Source organism: Dromiciops gliroides, chromosome 5, assembly GCF_019393635.1.
Source record: "Dromiciops gliroides isolate mDroGli1 chromosome 5, mDroGli1.pri, whole genome shotgun sequence".
Taxonomy (NCBI): Eukaryota; Metazoa; Chordata; class Mammalia; order Microbiotheria; family Microbiotheriidae; genus Dromiciops; species Dromiciops gliroides.
This window is the reverse complement of record NC_057865.1, coordinates 301,311,537-301,329,884: the sequence shown is the minus strand read 5'-3', so window position 1 is coordinate 301,329,884 and position 18,348 is coordinate 301,311,537. Positions and strand designations below refer to the sequence as shown.

Sequence of the window (18,348 nt, the reverse complement as noted above, 5' to 3'; positions counted from 1 at the left end):
CCTCTGTTCTGAGGCCCCTCCCAGCCCTGACATTTAATATTCTAAAGCCATAAAGGAAAAGAGGAGAGTACAGGGCAGGAGAGGAGAGCATGGAGCCACTGGTTGATTACCACCATCTTCCAAGGCCCCCACCCCCACAATGGTTCATTCTGCAGTCAGCTGTAATGCCCTGGGATGTGCTTGGAGCCTGGGGACCTGGATATGAGTCCTGGCTCTCCCACTGACTGGCTGGCTGACCTTGGGCCTCTCTAAGCTTCAATGCCTTCAGACAACACCAAAATCAGGGTGTGCTAGTAAATGCTTAATAACCAACTTTCTGGTTGTTAAAATAAAATGTATATAGGCTACCCTTGTAAAGTCACTCTTCATTAAGAATGCTTTCTCCATCTCCATCACATTCTTAGTCTAGACAATCACCAAAACAAGAAATCAAGCCCAAACTTGTAGCACTTGTTGATTTTTGAGGTGTAAATGCTCACACTGACAATGTAACAACAGGTTTGCTGGCTCTAACACATCCTGGATAGTCCAGAATTATATCTTTACTTTTCTCCTCTCAGTGACCTCCCTTGTTTTCGTATGTTAAATCTACCTGGGCATAACAGTACCAAAGGTTAGAAGAACATCAGGACATGGAATGCCAGAGACAGGACTTTAGGACAGGGGACGTCCAAGCTGGGAGGGACCTCAGAGATCTTATCTAATCCCCTCAGTTTTCCCGATAAGACAACAGAGGGCAGAGATGTGATGGAAGTGAGGGCCTCCCCAATGAGAAAGAATCCAAGGGCAGCTAGGGGGTACAGTGGATAGAGCATGGGCCTGGATTCAGGAAGACTCCTTTTTCCTGGGTTCAAATCCAGCCTCGGACACTAGCTGTGTCACCCAGGACAAGTCACTTCACCCTGTTTACCTCAGTTCCTCATCTGTAAAATGAGCTGGAGAAGGAAATGGCAAATCCTTCCAGTAGCTGGGCCAAGAAAACCCCAGATGGGGTCACAGAGAGTGGGACACAACTGAACGACAATCGGCCAACAATCTACCAGGCATCTGCTGCCTCACGACCAGCCAGGCATTTTTTTTCCAGCTATCACAATTTATGATGGTATTTCTTAATGGTGGTGAGAATGGTGGCCATTGATCCCTGAGGTGGTGGGAAGATCCCACCAGAGCCATGAAGGACGGTAACCTCATAACCCGTTGCCCTGGATAGAAATGCATTCTGGCTCTGCAGTGGACCAAGGTGACTGACTTCCAGCATCCTCTGGAATTTTGTGACATTTTGAAAGGCCCCCGATTATTTCAGAAACACAAGAAAGGAGTTATCAAAAGTAATTTTTTTCTAGCATTAAATTCCACTTGCTTTTCCCGCAAGTTAAATTACATCCTTCCTCCATCCAATTATTTATTATCATGTCTCCTGCCCCTTCGCTTCCTGTCCCACCGGAAGGGAAGGCCAGGCCAGGTATTCATTCCAAGCTCTACTTGGGCATGTTCCAAGCTCAAAACCAGTGAGAGCCCCTGGAGCTCAGCTTCCCCAATGAGCAGTAACACAAAACCCTTGAAGACAGAGACACTTTCATCGGGTATGGCCGATTAGCATGACACCGATAGGACCTGGGAGCTTCAAAGCCCAAGGCCGAGGGAGGATGGGGACATTGTTCTTGAAAGCCGTATCATATGTTGGGAGCTGACAGCGCTATTCTGGAAGGGCCTTCTCAGGGGCTCCGGCCCCTTCTCGGCGATGATGGATACACACTTTGCCTATCACTAGTCTTCTAAGTAGCTCAGCCTGGGGACCCGTGAGTCTGCTGACCAAGGCTCCTCTAGTAGGGGTACCAGTGAGTGCTTCCGGGGGGCCGCTGCCCAGTGCCACACCTGGCACTCTGACCTGGGCATCAGAGGTCAGCTCGGCCACCCACTAGCCATGATGCCTTGGGCAAGAGTCACCATCTCTCTGACCCTTGGTTTCTCCTTCAAAGGAGGAAACAGACCTAATGGAAAGAGGGACTCAGGGGACCTGTGTGTGAGTGCCACCTCTGACAGGGTGGTATGGCCCTGAGCAAGTCACTTGCCCCTCTTTACAAAGGGAATGACGACACTTTCACCAGCTACGTCGGGGTATGTACTGTCAAGCTCGTTGCCCCAAACGCTCTCCTGCTAGCTCTCATAGGCAGCACCGTTTGCTCCCCAGAGATCAGTCCCAAACTTGTGAGGCACACAATTCCTGTGGCAGGCATCTTCTCTGGGCATATTCTAGTAACAAGGAAGGCGTGGTCGGGGAGTAAAGGACCCAGAGAGGGAGCCAGGAGTCCTGGGCACCAGTCGGGACTCTGACATTTACTGGCCACAGGACTGGGTGGGGATCAGTCACTTATTCCACATGGCTACTAAGAGCCTCAGTCCCACAATGGGTCTGTTTCTGCCCTCAAGGGACTTCTCTTTCTTGGGGGTGGGGAAGGAGATGACAGGCACACCAATAAGCAAATGAAAAACATGAACCAAGTAAGGGTAATTCCCGGAGAGCCACAAGACCCCCTAATGACCAAGGGAACAGGAGAAGCCTGGCCCAGAGCCTCACTGGTGTGGTTTCCTCATCTCCAAAGTTGGGACAATAACCTTGAGCCTCATGTTCCTTGTCTGCACAAGTGGTTATGATCTACTGAGCCATGATACCAGGAGACCCACAACATCCCCACATCCAGGCTTCTCCTTTGCCAACCAGGAAACTGAGGTCATGGGGAGAAAGGACTTTCTCCTACTTGTTCCTAGATACTAATTCGATTACTCTGGGGATGTCCAGGCCAATGGTGGGATGTTCATTGGAATTGGAAGTATCAAAGAAGTGCTCTACAACATTCCCTCCAAACCAGATTAAAATGTAATTAGAAAATATTTAGCAAAGTAAATAAGCATGCAACAGAACATAGATAATGTTACTATGTGGTTTTCTAAGCCAGTAATCAGCTGGTAGGGATCCTTATGCACCAGTTAGTGGCCCCCAGTTTCTATTTGAGTCTGACACCACTGATCGCATCGATAGAGTAGAATCATAGACTCTTCATTTTGGGAGGCACATACACGGCATCTAGTCCAAACTCTTGACCTTCCTCTTCATCATCCCCAGCCAGTCACCTTCCAGCCTGAGCCCAAAGACCTCCAATGATGGAAGGCTTCTCAAGGGAAATCCTTCCATTGGGCAACCCGCAGAATCCATGCCGACATGTTGGCCTTTAACCTGATTCCTGAATTGGTAAAACTGGGCTAGAGAGACAGACAGAGACAGAGAGACAGAGAGAGAAACCTGGCTGGGCTGGGATCTTGGGAGGAGCTCAGGATGGAGGACAGGCAGTGGGGCAGGGGGTCAGTGGAGATACATGTTTGTATTTCCTTCATTCTGCTCACCAGAATTATTCTCCACCAAACTATTCTTCCGTTGCCTTCCTTCTCCTCTGACTTAAAGTGGGAGGGAGGCTCGGGGTTCGGGTTGGCATGAGACAACTGGGGGACAGGCCTGAAGGTCTAGGGGCGGCCCTTCCAATTCCATTGTTCCCCACTCCAGACCAGCTGTTTCCGATCACTTGTTGAGACATCCATCAGCCCAGGTATTCCTGAAGTCTACTTCCCTAACCACTGATCCCCTCTGGGCTCTTTCAATTCCTGGTCGCCCTCTCTCTTCCTGCTACTAAATGCCACCTAAGACTTTAAATCCACATCCTATACCAGGCAGATTCCTATTATGTACTGGGTAAAACATCCTGGTCGCAGATAACAAGAAGCTAACTCCTCCTAACGTGTTTGTGCTAAGCACATCAAACAAGGACATGGAGATATCCAAAAGTTATCCCTGGTATGCACCAAACACCAGCCTAATCCACGGAGAGCTTCTTGAAAGGGTAGATTATCATCGGGGGAAACGGTCAGAAGTTGGTTTCCCAGATGGCCAGAGTTTCTTTTCACTCATTGTGCAGTTAGATGAGCTCTGGATTTCTACTTGGAGGAGGCTGGATTCGAATCTCGACTCTATCCCTCCCTCGCTGCCTGTGTGACCTTGGGTGAATCACTCTCCTGCCAACGCCAATCAATGATTGTTCAGAGTTAGATTTTAGGAAACAAACTATGAAATGCGCAGGCAAAGAAAAGGGAGCCTTGTCAGAGCTGATGTCCTGGAAGAGCAGCCCCTCCCATGAATGCCCACCTGGGCAGCATTGGGAGAAGGATGGAGGGAGAAACCAGTCTAGAAAGAGCCTGGACTTGACCACAGCTGACCTGGATTTGAGCCCATCTCTGCTACTTATTCTCTGTGTGACTTTGGCCAAGTCATTTCCCTGAGTATCACTTACCTCACCTGGAAAATGACCTCTAGGGTCCCTCCCAGTTTAAATAGGCTGTCCTTAGGTTCCTCCCAAGTCTATAGCTAATGTTCTTGTAAACAGTCAGAATTCCACCCCACCACTGCCAATGCACCCCGCTTAGGGACCTAGTTAAGGGGGAGGTGGAGTTGGGTTCTTTCTTTTTAAAAATTTAGGCTTCATGTAAGGAGAAACTTCTAGTCCTTGGACGGACCAAAGCTAGAATGGATGGGGCAGCCCCTCCCTGGATGGGAGGACTCCAAGGGAGCACACAAGTTCCTTCTAAAGCAGGGCTTCTTACGCTTTTTCTATTCACGACTCCTTTTAGCCCAATAAATTTGTATGTGACCCCGGGTATATGGGTATATAAAATAGGAACACAAATCACGTTTACTACCAAAGTTTGCAGACCCACAGTTTAAGAAGCTTTGTTCTAAAGCACAGCTCAGGTACCACCTCCTCCAGGAAACTTTTCCTGATCCTCAACCCCCCAGCTCCTCTGGGAACATGCTGTTCCCTCCAATAGAAGGGGAGCTCCCCGAGGGCTGAGAACATGCCCACAGCTTTTTGTCTGTATTCCAACACTTGGCACAGAAAAATTTAGCGAAAGTTTGCGGAGTGGGGCAGCTAGGTGGCACAGTGGATAGAGCACCTGCCCTGGAGTTAGGAGGACCTGAGTTCAAATCCGGCCTCAGACACTTAACACTTACTAGCTGTGTGACCCGGGGCAAGTCACTTAACCCCAAATGCCTCACTAAAAAAAAAAATTTAAAAAAAAGAAAGTTTGCAGAGTTACTTTTATTTGTCCCCTCCCCCCTTCAAGATTGATGGGTGCACGCGTAATTGTCTCCAATTTACTAAGGGTCAGGCTTGGGAAATAACTTTCCCAAAGTCACACAGATAGTGTCACAGCCGGGATCAGACAGATGCAGAAACGGTGTCCTAAAGAAATGCACCAACCCAGAGGCAGGGCTCTGTAAACTTGGGTTTTTGGTTTTTAAAACATATTTTGAGAATCGTATTTGAGCACAATTCGGGTTTCCTTTGGGATCCCGTGGGTCTGATTTTGAACATGCTCCTCAGCTTCCCCAGGCTGTGTGTTCAAGGGGTCCAGGACACACAGAAAGGTGGAGCCTCTGCCTTGGAGAAGCATCGACTGAGGAGCTGCCCGAGAGCCCGGGGATCACCCAGATGCCCACCCTCGTTCTGCACAGGAGGGAGCGGAGACCGAAGGGGTCTAAGCAGGTTTGCCAAGGTTGGTCAGGCAGAAAGTAACCGCAGGAGGATTTGAACCTCGGTTTCCTCCTTGTCTCCTCCTGACCCCTAGTAAACCTCGGGGCTGGAATTCACACCCAGAGGTAGGCCTGACGGGCAGGCACGCAGCCCCAGCATGGTGGGCTCTCCAGCCTGGCTCCCCCATCGCCCGCTCCGGCCCCCGGAGCCTCTAGCCGGCCCCCTCCCCACACACACACACCTACCTGTGTAGTCTTCGTGACAGTCGCAGGTGTAGCCCCCCTCGCGGCTGCGGCACAACCCGTTGCTGCCGCAGGGGTTGGAGTAGCAAAGGTCTATCTCGGTCTCGCAGTAGTCCCCAGTGAAGCCCGGCGGGCAGCGGCACCGGAGCCCGCTGATGGGGTGGATGGGCCGGAACAGCACCGTGGTGGAGCTGATGAAGGGCGCCGAGCTGTCGAACTTGAGCACCGACACACATTTCATGTAGTTCTCGCAGGGCTCCCGCAGGCAGATGTTGTCGTCAAAGGGCAGCACGCGCTGGGTGGAGATGAGCCGCAGGAGGGTCCTGTTCAGGTAGATCTGCTCCTGCAGGTCCTCGGACTGGAAGAACCTGTTGCGGACGCCCCCGGGCAGAAGCGCCGAGAAGGTCACGTTGAGGATGTTGGCGCTGACGTCGGTGTCGTTCTGGACATTGAAGACGAAGATGCCGTCGGTGGTGGTGGACAGGACGGCGGCCACAGCCTCCACGAAGAGGGAGAGCAGCGGCGACAGGAACTTCTCCTGCGACATGTTCTCCAGGCGCACGGTGATGCTGTTGGTCAGCATGTCGTCGGTGATGATGGTCACCCGCAGGGTGCACAGGGCCGTGACGCTATGGATGCCATCTGCAAGAAGGGACAGACGCTACTTCAGACACCTGGCTCAGGTGGGCAGAGCTGAAACCCGGCCCCAAACAAGGCGGAGGTCTTCTTCCTCCTCCTCTGCTGAGGTGGGGGACTATGGCTATGAGACACTGCATACAATATCGGACATGGTTGCAATGTTGGTTAATTTGGCTAAACTGTTATTTTTCCCTCTCTCTTTTATTCTGGATTATAAGGAATGGCTAGTGGGTGTATATTGGAAATGACTGTGATATAAAAACAAGAAATCAATAGAAATATTTTTAAAATAATCCCCCAAATTCTTAGTATAAGGCACATAGAGGCTGGTGAGTATGTTAGCAAACCAATCCATCCATCCATCAATCGATTGGAAAGCTATTATGAAAGTATTGATAAAGATTAGGCAGCATTCAGTAGCATTCCAAATAATGGAGTCCTTGAGTGCCATGGAGAGCCCCCAGACGGGACCACGGACCTGGCCTCCAGGGAGCTCCGGGACTGATTCAGAAAACAGACAAGACTGGCTGCGTAAGGAGGAAGGCCGATGACACGCCGGGTGATCTATGGTCCCGGCAGCTGTGGCGGTGGCCTCCTGATCTTCATGACCCTCGGCCCCAGCCCCAGCTCTGGGGTGGGCTCCCAGAGGGCCTGCCCTCAGAAGGGACCCACGTCAACACTCCATTGCAGACACTCACTGGCTGAGGTGGGACCGAGCTCAGAGACTACCTGAACTGAGAGACCTTCGCTCTGGCTGGGTCTGAGCCCTCATTCCAGGGGAGACGCCACGGGGGCCCCATCTCTGGCCTCCCTGAGCAGACGCCTCTGCAGAACACGAAAGACTCCCGGGGAATTACGTGTTAAATTGCGCCGCGAGCACCCTGTGCTTTAGGGCGCGGAACACATTTCCCGTTTAAACAGCACAAAAATCAGCCTGCTCACCCTTCCCTAGTAGAGACACGTGGGTGACTCTGTTTACAAAACACTCACACACACATCCCCCAAACCCCGTGTTTCTGACTTCTAGAAACCCTCGGGATCCACACGAGAGACACAAGGCAGCCGCACAATATAACAAGTGCTGAAGAGTACCAAGAGTCCTGGATTCAAATCCTAGGCAGCCATTCCCTAAATGGGCGACCTTGGGCAAAGGCTTCCCATCTCTGGGCCTCATCTTCCTCACCTGTAAAATGGGGATGACCACCCTCTTTCATGGCCAGCCTCGGGCCAGGGTGCTGGTTTATACAGAAATATGCAAAGTTTTAGGGGAAATGGCTCCTTTGGGGAGCGTGCCCAGCGCCCCTTTTCTGGGCCTCTTCTCCTCGGGGCCCCTCAACAGCAGTTGAGACTCTCCCACCACTGAGGCCCCAGGAACTGTGTTGTAAGGATCTTGTAGCCACTTGTTTGCCCCGGGGGAAGGGAAGCTCCCTGAGGACAGCCCTGGCTCTAGAATCCCCACACCTCGAGCTCTAAAGCCCAAGCTCCTATCATTGCTCTGCTTCCAGGAGCTCGAAGGAGAAAGGAATGTGACAAGAGTGATGAGCCTCCCAGGGCCCATTCGCGAGGGGCACTCCGGCTTCTGAGGAATGACGGACGTGGCCTGGAAAGGCAGCCCATTCCCAGCCTGCTCGGCTGCAGGGCCCAGAGGCCGCCATCTTGGGGCCAGGGCCCTGACCCTGTCAATCACGGTTATTAAGGTCTCTCCCTCCCGGGTCTGGCCGGGAGCAGGATCGGGAGCAGGAGCAGGCTCAGGCTGCCAGGCTGCCAGGCTGCCGCTCTTTCTCACCAAACACAGGGATCAGGCACAGAGCCCACAGAGCGGGTCATTAGCATGCAGCACCCCATCCTCTCCCTTTGGGCACTGCCAGGGCCGCAGACCATGGAGGGTGGGATTGGGCCCCTCTCCTAAGAACCAAAACAAAGCCTCTCGGCCCAGAAAGACAAAGCTCTTTGAAATAAAGAACACAATAGAGCATGACATTAATTAAAAATAATGAGATGATCATAAAATTAGCCCCTCAAAGAGGTGGGAGGATTCAGAGCCAGGCAAGCCTCAGTTGACAGAGGCAGAAGAGGAAACTGAGGCCCCGGGTCCAAAAGGCGGCAAAGAACCCGAGGCTTCAGACCTGCTTCCGACATCACCCCCTGGGTGGGTATGATGAGACCCCGCTGCCCGCCTTTGGCCAGGTGCCTTCCTTCCCCTTTCTCGCCCCGGCTGCTGCTAAGTTGGAGGGCAGCCGCTGGAGGGGGAGGGGGTCGGCATCTTTCTCAAAGGAAAATCAGAATCAAAGGCCCGGAGGTTTGCAGGGAGCTGGCTTTGATGGGGAGCTCACTACCTCCAGCAGCAGCCCACACACAAGCTCACACATTGTGCCCAGCTCTGCCTCCTGGAGCCCAGCAGAAAACATCTAATCCCACTTCCATATGAATGCAATCAGGGCCCCACCCAAAGGCTCTTTCTCTCCCAGATTAAAGGGCTCTTTCACATGACATCACCTCCAGTCCCTGGGCTGGCTCCAGCTTGGCAGGGTCCCTCATAAAATGTGGGGTGCAGCCTAGTAGAGGGACAGAGCATCAGAGCTGGAAGGGCTATGTCCAACAGCCTCATTTTACAGAGGAGTAAATTGAGACTCAGAAAGGGCAGAGGGACTTCACCCTGGGCACAGAGAGAGCAAATCGTCAAAGCAAGATTTGAACCCAGGTCTTAGAAATTCAGTGTGTGCCCCTTCTGCACCATGACTAAATACTCCCAAGAGTGCTGGGTCTGGTGTAGGGAAGACCTGGGTTCCAGCCCAGCTCTAACACTTACTGCCTGTGAGATACTGGGTAAGTCCTTTGGCCTCAGTTTCCATTTCTGTCAAATGATCACTAAAGCTCCTTCCAGTTCTAAGTCTAGGCTCCCCAAGGGACCATCAGGCTCTCTGAATACACACACATACACCTGCACATGCATGGGACATACAGAGCCCTTTCCTTCTCAGGCCTAGTAACCACAGGGCCACTGACACCAGAAAAGCACCCACCATTGAGAAGTGCTTATGAAGGAAGAACAGACCTACTCTGGCTGCTGGGGGGTCCCAGGACACCCCAGGAGGGCTGAGGCCCAGCCCCCACTGCCAGGACCCCCGGGGACTCATTCTGGGCACCCCCCCCCAAAGCCCAAGGCTGGGACCACCAGAGGTGCTGCCTCTGAGCAACATCCCCCGGAGATGGAGTCATCCCAAGCTGCCAATTAAGCTCAGACGGGCCAGTGTCACCACTTCCTCCTGTGGTCACAGACTCTTGGAGCTGGGGGTGGGGAGAGGAATCAGAAGGCACATGGAACAGACAGACAGGCAGCTTCTGCTTGAAGACTCAGGGATGGGTAACTCACTACCACCCAAGGGGGCATCCTCCCGTGGGAGAGCTCCCCCTCAGTCCCAAAAAGGACTGTAGATTTAGGGCTGAAAGGGCCCCTCGCTTACAGAGGGAGAAACAGAGGCACACCGAGGTTAATGACTCATCAGACTGACCCCAGGCCCTCTGATGGAAGCTTTCCCATCAGGCCTGAGCTGGCCTCTTTCCATGTCCCCGCCCCGCCCTCTCTCAAGCAGAAAAAGGCCAATCCCCTTCCCAAGTGCAGATTTGGGCTGAGTCCCCCTCATGCTTCTCTCCTCCAGTCACACACCCCAGCCCCCTCACCACCCCCTCTCCTCTGGTCCAGCACCCCAGACCAAGGCAGAGAGAAGCAGGAGCTGGACCCAGCTCCCAGACTCAGCCCTCCTTCCATGCCTCTCACCCACCTCCAGCTGTGTAATAATAACAGCAATGAATAGGAATAATTGGCCGGAGACTCAGCCTGTGACTTCAGTGCACTCAGAAACCCCCAGCCCAGGAAAGCTGCCTGGCCAGTGCAGACTGGCCTCAGGTCTGCCATGTCCAGGGCCCCAGGTTAGGTCTTCCTGCCTCTGCCCCACCCCAGGCCACGCTGCCCCCATCCCAATAAAAATGATGGCACCACAAGCCTAGGTCCTCCTCAGCTTTTCAAAGCCTTCTTGCCATCTGTGTTGTTTCACTGGGGCCTCATGACAGCCCTGCCAGGCAGGTACCAGTAGGATGCCCATTTCATGGCCGAGAAGACTGAGGCTGAGAGGAGCCTCCAGATGTGGGCATGCCATTCTTCTCTGGCCCATTTTCCTTCCTTCCTTGCTGGGTTCAGGGGAAGCTGCAGAACTTCCTAGGATCAGGCTGAACATTCCAGAGTTGGGTTAGTTTGGGGTTTTTTCCCCTAAATCGCCCATGGGGCTGGGCTGGGGACCCACAGATGCCCAGAGAAAGCAACATCAGCAGAGGGCCGCACACAAATGAGACACAAAACACAAAACATTCTGTTCTTTGCTTCTAAAATTAAGAACAGAGGAGGGGGAACCCTCGATGAATAAACAGAAAGAAAGCCTGTAAAGCAAAGGGAAGGAGTCAGGAAAAGAGGAAGAGCTGCCGGGAACAAGAGAGAAGCTGCAGACACTCAGAGGGGCCTTAGAACGGGTGGGGAGATCCCCTCCTCCAAACCCACAACAATCCAAAAGACTATAGAATGTCAGAGCTGGAGCGACCTGAGAACAGGGAAGGTCAGAGCTGGGAGGAACATTAGAACAAGGAATATGAAGTCAACAGTAAGCATTTATTAAACACCTACTGAGTGGTAGGCACCATGCTAAGGCTACAAAGGGGCTTCCAGTCCAACGAGGAGACAATGAGCAAACGTCTCCTCATAAACAACTCGTGTAAGTACTAAAAGGGGATAAGCCTGCAGGGAAGGCCCCACCTCTGCTAGGGAAGGGGAAAGGCAGGGGAGTTCAGCCAGGTACCAGGAGGCAGAAAGGCTTCGAACAGTGTGGACAGATGCCGAGGTTGGAGGCAGGGGATACCTTGGGACCTCGTGTGGAAGAGCTGGGAGGGGCCCCAGGGCCCAGTCCCTTTATTTCCTACAGAAGGAAATTGGGGCTCCCAGAGGGAAAGATTCTTGTCACATCCCCCCGGGCCATAGCCAGCCCCAGGGCTGGGGAAAGAGAGCCAGGCTGGCTGGCGTTATCTGGGGAGGAAAGGGTTAATCAGCGGTGAGCAGCTGCGGTCACACCCTGGGGTGCCTTGGGGCTATTGGCTCCAGAGTTAGTTTTCACTTGTTATTACTGCCCTTTGAAATGCTGATTAGTTCTGACGACCCAGGACGGACTCTGGGAGGCTCTAATCCCGAGCCCAGGAAAACCTGGCCTAGGGAAGAGAGCCGGCCGTGGGGTTTGGGGGGAAGGAGAGAAGGGTTCTGGCTCGGCCGGCAGCAAAGGTGCCAAGGACGCCACCTCCAGATGGCTTGGGGGCCAAACGGGGACCAGAGCCTGGCAGGGCTCCTCAGAGGGGAAAGGCTCCCAAGCACCCAGGACGGCACCCACCAGCATCACACGCTCAGCGTGTCCAAAGGGACGTTATCCTTTGACCCCCCCAGATCCATGTCTCCCCCAAACTTCCCTTTGCGGCAGGGGCACCTCCAGCCACACAGGCATGCCCTCTGCCCAACCCTTCCCATCCCAAGTCCCAGCATCCTCCTTCCTCACAACCTGCCTTCATGACCTTCCCTATAGAAATGGCCTTCAGTCTCTCCCCAGCCCAATCCACATCGCTAGCTGCTAGACTGGGCCGTGCCTCCCTGGATCCCTAAAACACAAAGAGATGCTCCTTTTTGGGGCATCTGCCTTTTCAGCCGACCTCATACTGTGGAGAGGGCCGGCTCTGGAGCCAGAGGGCCGGTGTAGAAGCCCAGTTGTGTCCCTTCCTTACTTCCTGTGTGACCTGGGCCTCCCCCTCTTTCGTCCCCAGCCCCAACCTCAACTTTGCTTTGCATTTGATTTAGCCATCTGTGCTCATACAGTCTCTGCACATAGAATGGAAGTAGCTTGGGCACACAGGCTGTTGTTACATTTTTGTCTCCCTACTCCCTGGAGCCCCCCACGGGCAGGGCCTGCACCCCTCCTGGCTGTCCGGGTATCCAGCAAGGACCAGAGCGGGTCCTTTGTAAGTGCTGGCAGAGCCGAGTTGACGGACCCTCCTGGAAGGACAGGGAACCAACTCAGACTGAGCACCTGCCTGGCCTTCTGTGTGAAGAGAGATGAAGCGATGGGACCCACGCTGTGATGGGGAAGCCCAATGAAAGAGGCTCCCTCTGTGGCCAGGCTTAAGGGCTGGCCGGTCCCAGGCTGGCCAGTGAGGGGGGGAGGGGGAGGCCTGCCATCCTAGCTCCCTGTGAAACCCGGGAAGGTGCGGGCAGGTCTAAACCCCAGTCTGCCTCCCGCCTGTCTGGTTCAAGTTCAGTTTAGGGAGGGGCTGGCCTGGAGCCCAGATTCATGCCCTGACAGGTAGGACAGAGTGGAGAAGGATGAGCAGCCAGGGGGCGCGGCGGGGGCAGGGGCACAGCACCTGGCAATCACCCAAAGAGGTCTTGGAAACCGAGGAGGGTTTGAATTCAACCCTGCCCCGAAAGCTCTGGGGTCCTCGGAGACCATTTGTCCAACCCTCTCAGGGCCAGGGGCAAAGGACTTGTCCAAGGTCACACAGCAAACCTTGGAGAGATAGCCCAAGGCCACCTAGCAAGGACTGAAGTGCCTACTATGTGTCAGTCTCTAACTGGGCAAGGCCCAAAGGAGACAAAGAAACCTAGCGCTATTAAATAGTGGCGACATCACTATCGCCATTGAAGACTGCACCTACCCTCAGGAAGGTTACATTCTACTGAAGGGGAGCGGGCCGGGAGGGGCAGGAAGAGCCAAGAAGGTGGCCATCAAGATGAGCCTTGAAGGGCAGAAGTGGGGAGGGGGAGCCTGACCCAGGGGCCCTCTGATCACTGGTGAACCTGGGATGGGAGAAGGAGAAGAATTTGTAACAAGCCTGGAAAGGCCTGGAGCCAGATGATGCAAGGGATCTTCAGAGGAAGCGGGAGCCACTGAAGGTGAGTGAGCAGGGGCCTGAGCCGCAGAAAGATCAGGGATAGCTGAGTGGAGGACGAGGCAGTGGGGGCCGGCTTGGGCCGGGTGGGAGGCCCGTGACGTGTGGGGGGGGAGGAGGGCTTGGATGTGGGGGGCTGGGGAGGAGGCTGAGACTGAAGGGGCTCTCTTGCCCCAACCACTGCCGAATGTCCAATTGCCATATTCCCCAACTCCCTGAACTCGTTCCCGTCACCCAAGGCCACTCTCGCCCAGGTCCTTTGACAGAAGCATCTCCCGAAGACCAAAATAGCTATTGGCCTTGGCAGGAGCCCGGCTGCCGCTTCTCCAGCCAGGAATCTGGGCCTGTTTAAGTAGGAATTTGCCCCAACAAAGCCGATACTCAGAAGACTGAGGGGAACGTCCCACTGCCCAAGGGAGAAAGAAAGCCAGCTGCCTCCTTCAGTGAAATCAGGCACTGGGCCTCCCTTGGAGAGAGGCCCAAATGAAGAGATGGCGGGCACCTGGTTTTGAGGCTGAGGACCGAGGGAGGAGAGGAGGGGGCGGAGGTCTCTCTCCTGAGCTTTCCGCCTCGGTAGCAATAAGAGAAATGGGGTTCACAGAGAAGCAGGACCCAGGGGAAATCATTTCAACTCTAAAGGACCCCAAGCAGGCTTGTGAACTGTGGCAAGCTGGGGAGCCCAGAGTCACTGGGAACGACCTCCCGCTGCTTGGCTCCAAAGGCAGAACCAAGCAGAGGGGGAGTTACCAAGATGCCCATTTGGGGCTTGGTCTATGGAAGACTCTCCTTCCCATGAGAGCTGAGAGTGGAAGGGACCGCCTTGAGAAGTAGTGAGCTCCCCACCAGTGGAGGGCTCCAAGGAGAGGCCAGAAGGCATTGTTGGGGAGCGGGCCGAGGAGATCCCCTTCCCCCAGGTCCAGGTTGGGCCACATGTCCTCTGGGGGCCTGGCCGGCCTTGGGATTCGGACGAAGCAAAGTCAGCATCCCCAACCAGCCTCGAGCTCGGGGTAGCTTCCCCTCACGACTCCTTTGCCTCAGGTCTGATGATTTGTGGCTGGAAGCACCTTGGGGGGCCCGGCTCAATTCCCTCATTCTTCCGAGCCCATATCCAAGCTCCTCATCCTGCACACGAGGGAAGGGAGGCTGCAGAGGGCAGGGGGCTTGTCTGGGATCTCCGGTAGCCAGGGGCCAAGGACCAGAGTCTTCCCCGTGAGACCTTCTTTCCTTTGGGTTAAACATCTCACCCTCCCCCAAAAAATGCGGGAGGAGGGGAGATCCCACATTAACTCCAAAGGCCATTCTATCCAATCACATGAGGCTTAGAACAGCCCAGTGGGGCAGATAGAGGCATAATACAGGGTCCTGTGGAAACAGCCCTGGAGCTGCCTGCAGTCTGGAATCTTGGATTCAAATCCAGCCCCAACTATTTACTACCTGTGTGCCCTTGGACAAAATCCCATTTCCTATTTAAAAAAAAAAAAATGAGGAGGTTGAGCCATGTGACCTCTGAAGTCTCTTCGGCTCTAAATCTGTGCTCCTGGGATCATCGGACCCATTTCACAGATAGGGAAAGTCAGACTCGGAGTTCAGGAATTCCTGTGGCTAGGAAAGGGGCAGAGCCAGGATGATCTCACACCTGGTCCCCTGACTCCTGGTCTGGAGATGCTCAAATGGCCCTGGGCACTTGAACAACCAGATGCCCTAGAGGCTGCCCCAGCCAAACCTGGGCCCTAGTCAGAAAGTGGGGTGTTCTGAACGACCTGCCCAGAAATATAGGGCCCCCGGGAGGGCAGGATAGAGTCTGGGCTCAGAGTCCGGGGGCCTCTTGGGACAGCCAGGGGAAGGCGAGTGGGGAGTGAAGGGAAGGGGGCATCCAGGGAGGAAGGACCAGATTTGGCATCTCACCTTGGTCAGGTGAGAGCAGGTTACTCAGCTAAGTTAGTATCTGAGGTAAGATCTGAATTCAGGTCTTCCTGTCTCCAAGTCTAGCACACTATTCACTGAGCCACCCAGCTCTGAACCTGTACTGCAATTTAATCATCTCAGATGGTTGCCTGGGGGCAATGAGATAGCAGGTGACTTGGCCAGGATCACGAAGTAAGTGAAGGGGCAGGAGGATTTGAACCCAAGCCTTCATGATTGGAATCAAGGATCTTAAAGTGTAGAAGGCTTGATTAGAGGCAGAGCCCGTGTTCGGGAGCTGCTCTGGAGGCCACAGTTCCATGCTGGGGCACTTCAGAGCGTCCGTATTGCCAGGCCTGAAGCCAGATCCCTTGAGAATCCAGGACAGGACTGAGGACCGGGTGCTGGAGAGCCTGAGCCTGCCATTTCCCTAGGCTCTCCTGCTCTTCCCCAGACTGTATTAGGGTCTTTCTAAGGCAATGAAGGGCTCAGACAAAAGATTTGTCTAATGAGGACTATCCTGTCATTAAGTGATTAGGGGATGGCGATGGGTGCCTTCGAGGAACAGGGAGGCCAGAAAGGTACAACCCAGCCTTGGCTTAGCAGAGATCACAGCCCACTTAAGCTGCTGCTCCTGCCTAATCAGGGGCTGGTCCTCCAGAGCCGACAGTAATCCGTCCCGCCCCCCCTCCTTCAGGAAGTGCTCTGAAGATGCCACATCCTTAACCACCGGGCTCCCTGACCAATCTGCTCTGATAGCGTGAGGCAGGCAAAGGAATGAGAGTGTCCTGGCCCAGAACTGCCAAGGGCCTCCTGCGCCTCCCTGGGACAGAGCTGGTGCAGATCAAACACAAGCGCTCCTCACACTTAGGACAAGCAAGAAGCTCCTTCCACACTCACCATTAGGAAGAGAAGAGACCAGAAAGCCCAGCGAGGTCTGGGCCCTGAGGGTAGGTAAATGGGTTCTCTGGTTTAACTCCTGCCCTTACACAGTAACTAGCATTGGAAACAAGAGGAGGGATTGGAAAGTAAGGGACCTCGGAGCCCTTACGTCCCACAGATGAGGAAACTCCCAGATGGGGCTGGATGGGACGTCCTTCTAGGCTCCCAAAGGTCCCCTCTCACCCTTGCCCCACGATTCTGCCCTGAGAGTCAGGGGTTCATCGTCATTATTGTTCCTCCCCAAGGGCCCTTTTAGGGGCTCAAGGATGAGGAAGGGACAAGCCCACATCCAGAATGGACAATTAAGGAAGTATTCCCGCCGTCACAGTGGGGGCCACCAGCCCAGAGTGGGCATGGAGGTGGGGGTTTATAGGCCAATTAAAATTTCCTACCAGTAACTTAATTCTTTCAAAGTAAGCAATTACTCTTTGTTTACACCCGGCGGCGCTACTGAAGGAAGGGCCCTTCTTTCTAGCCAGGATAATGAGTGACCAAAGGAGTCTCTCTCCCAGTTCATCTATTAATCAGAAACAGAAGAAATGTCCTCTGGGAATGGACGGGGGGGGGGGGAAGGCTTGCAGTTTAATGACCACTAGGCATGGGGGGGAGGTATTTTCCCATGATGGAGCAAGGTTTGTAACTATTAACCAAGTGCCCAGCCACCCCCTGGGCTGAGGAGCCTGAACCCCCCAGGGGAGGTCGCTAGACTCCATACCCATCAAACATTTACCCAGAGAGGGTGAGAGTCGGGTCCCTGTCCACCCCAAGTCTCCATTCAGTCACACTACGATAGCTTAGGAAAACACAGAGTCCTTGCAAGAGGGCCCTCAGGCCAGCCTCCCATCCCAACAGAGAAGGGCCTCCAGCTGTCAAGGATTCAGTCAAATTCAACCCAACAGGCCCCTGCGCTGTGGTCAGCTGGAATAGGGGGATGCCAGGAAACAGTGGCAGCTGCTGCCCTCGAAGAGCTGACGCTCTGATGGTAGGATGATCTATACAAGGAAAGAGAGACAGAGACAGAAGAGAGAGCAGAAGGAGGGCAGCGAGGTGGCGAAGGGGATAGAGCACCGGCCTGGAGTCAGGAGGACCTGAGTTCAAATCCAGCCTCAGACACTTGACACTTACTGGCTGTGTGACTTTGGGCAAGTCACTGAACCCTCATTGCCCCACAAAAAAAGAGACAGAGAGGAGGCAGCTAGGTGGCACAGTGGATAGAGCACCGTCCCTGGAGTCACGAGGAGTCAAGTCCAGCCTCAGACACTTAACACTTACTACTTGTGTGATCCTAGGCAAGTCACTTAACCCCAATTGCCTCACCCAGAAAAAAAAAAAAAAGACAGAGAGAGAGACAGGGACACAGAGACAGAGAGAGACAGAGATGGCATCAGAGATGAAGGGAGAAAAAGGTCAGAAATGAGACGAGCCCTCCCAACCTTCCCCCACCTAAAGGAGCCCCTTCCCACTCTGAAACTCTATGCTTTGGCACCTTCCCAGGACTCTGTCCTCCAGGGATGGAAAAGTGGGAGTGAGCTCACAGCATCAAAGGAAGCCAGAGTTGGAAGAGACCCCCACAGTTGTTCAGACCAAGTGCCCTTTCACAAGAATCCCTATTACAAGGTTCTTGATAAGTGGTCACCTGGCCTCTGCTTGAAGACCTTCAGTGACAGGGAACTCACTACCTCATGAGAGAGTTCAAGAACTAATAGAGAAGTTTCTTTTCCCATCAAGCCTACAGGGGCTTGCCTTGGGGATAAGATACCAGCTTCTTTGTCTGGATTTCAAGACCCTTCCCTCCCTGGCTCCAGACCACCTCTCCAGGCTTGTTTCTGAGGTGCTTGTCTCCAGAGAAGGGAGGGGACTTGGCCAAGGTCACACAGCTCTCTGGTAGCAGGGCATATAACAGTCTCCGTGCAGGCCCCTATGGTGTCTGTGAGACAGCAGGTCACCCCTCCTCCAATCGGCCTCATTAAGCTAATTACCGATCTGTAAAAGCCGCATCAAATTAAGAACCTACAAAGGTGTTTTATTTCTAATTCTGGCTGGGGCTTAAGGGATTACCACATTCAAGA

General features: G+C 53.8%; 1 protein-coding gene across 1 annotated transcript in view; it reads right to left on the bottom strand.

Moving 5' to 3' along the window:
• CELSR1 (cadherin EGF LAG seven-pass G-type receptor 1) overlaps nucleotides 1-18,348 on the bottom strand; it is a 142,567-nt gene that overhangs the window by 84,208 nt on the left and 40,011 nt on the right. The window contains exon 2 of the mRNA XM_043967738.1: nucleotides 5,828-6,466. Coding sequence (XP_043823673.1) covers nucleotides 5,828-6,466 — 639 coding nt within the window. The remainder of the gene's footprint in view (nucleotides 1-5,827; nucleotides 6,467-18,348) is intronic.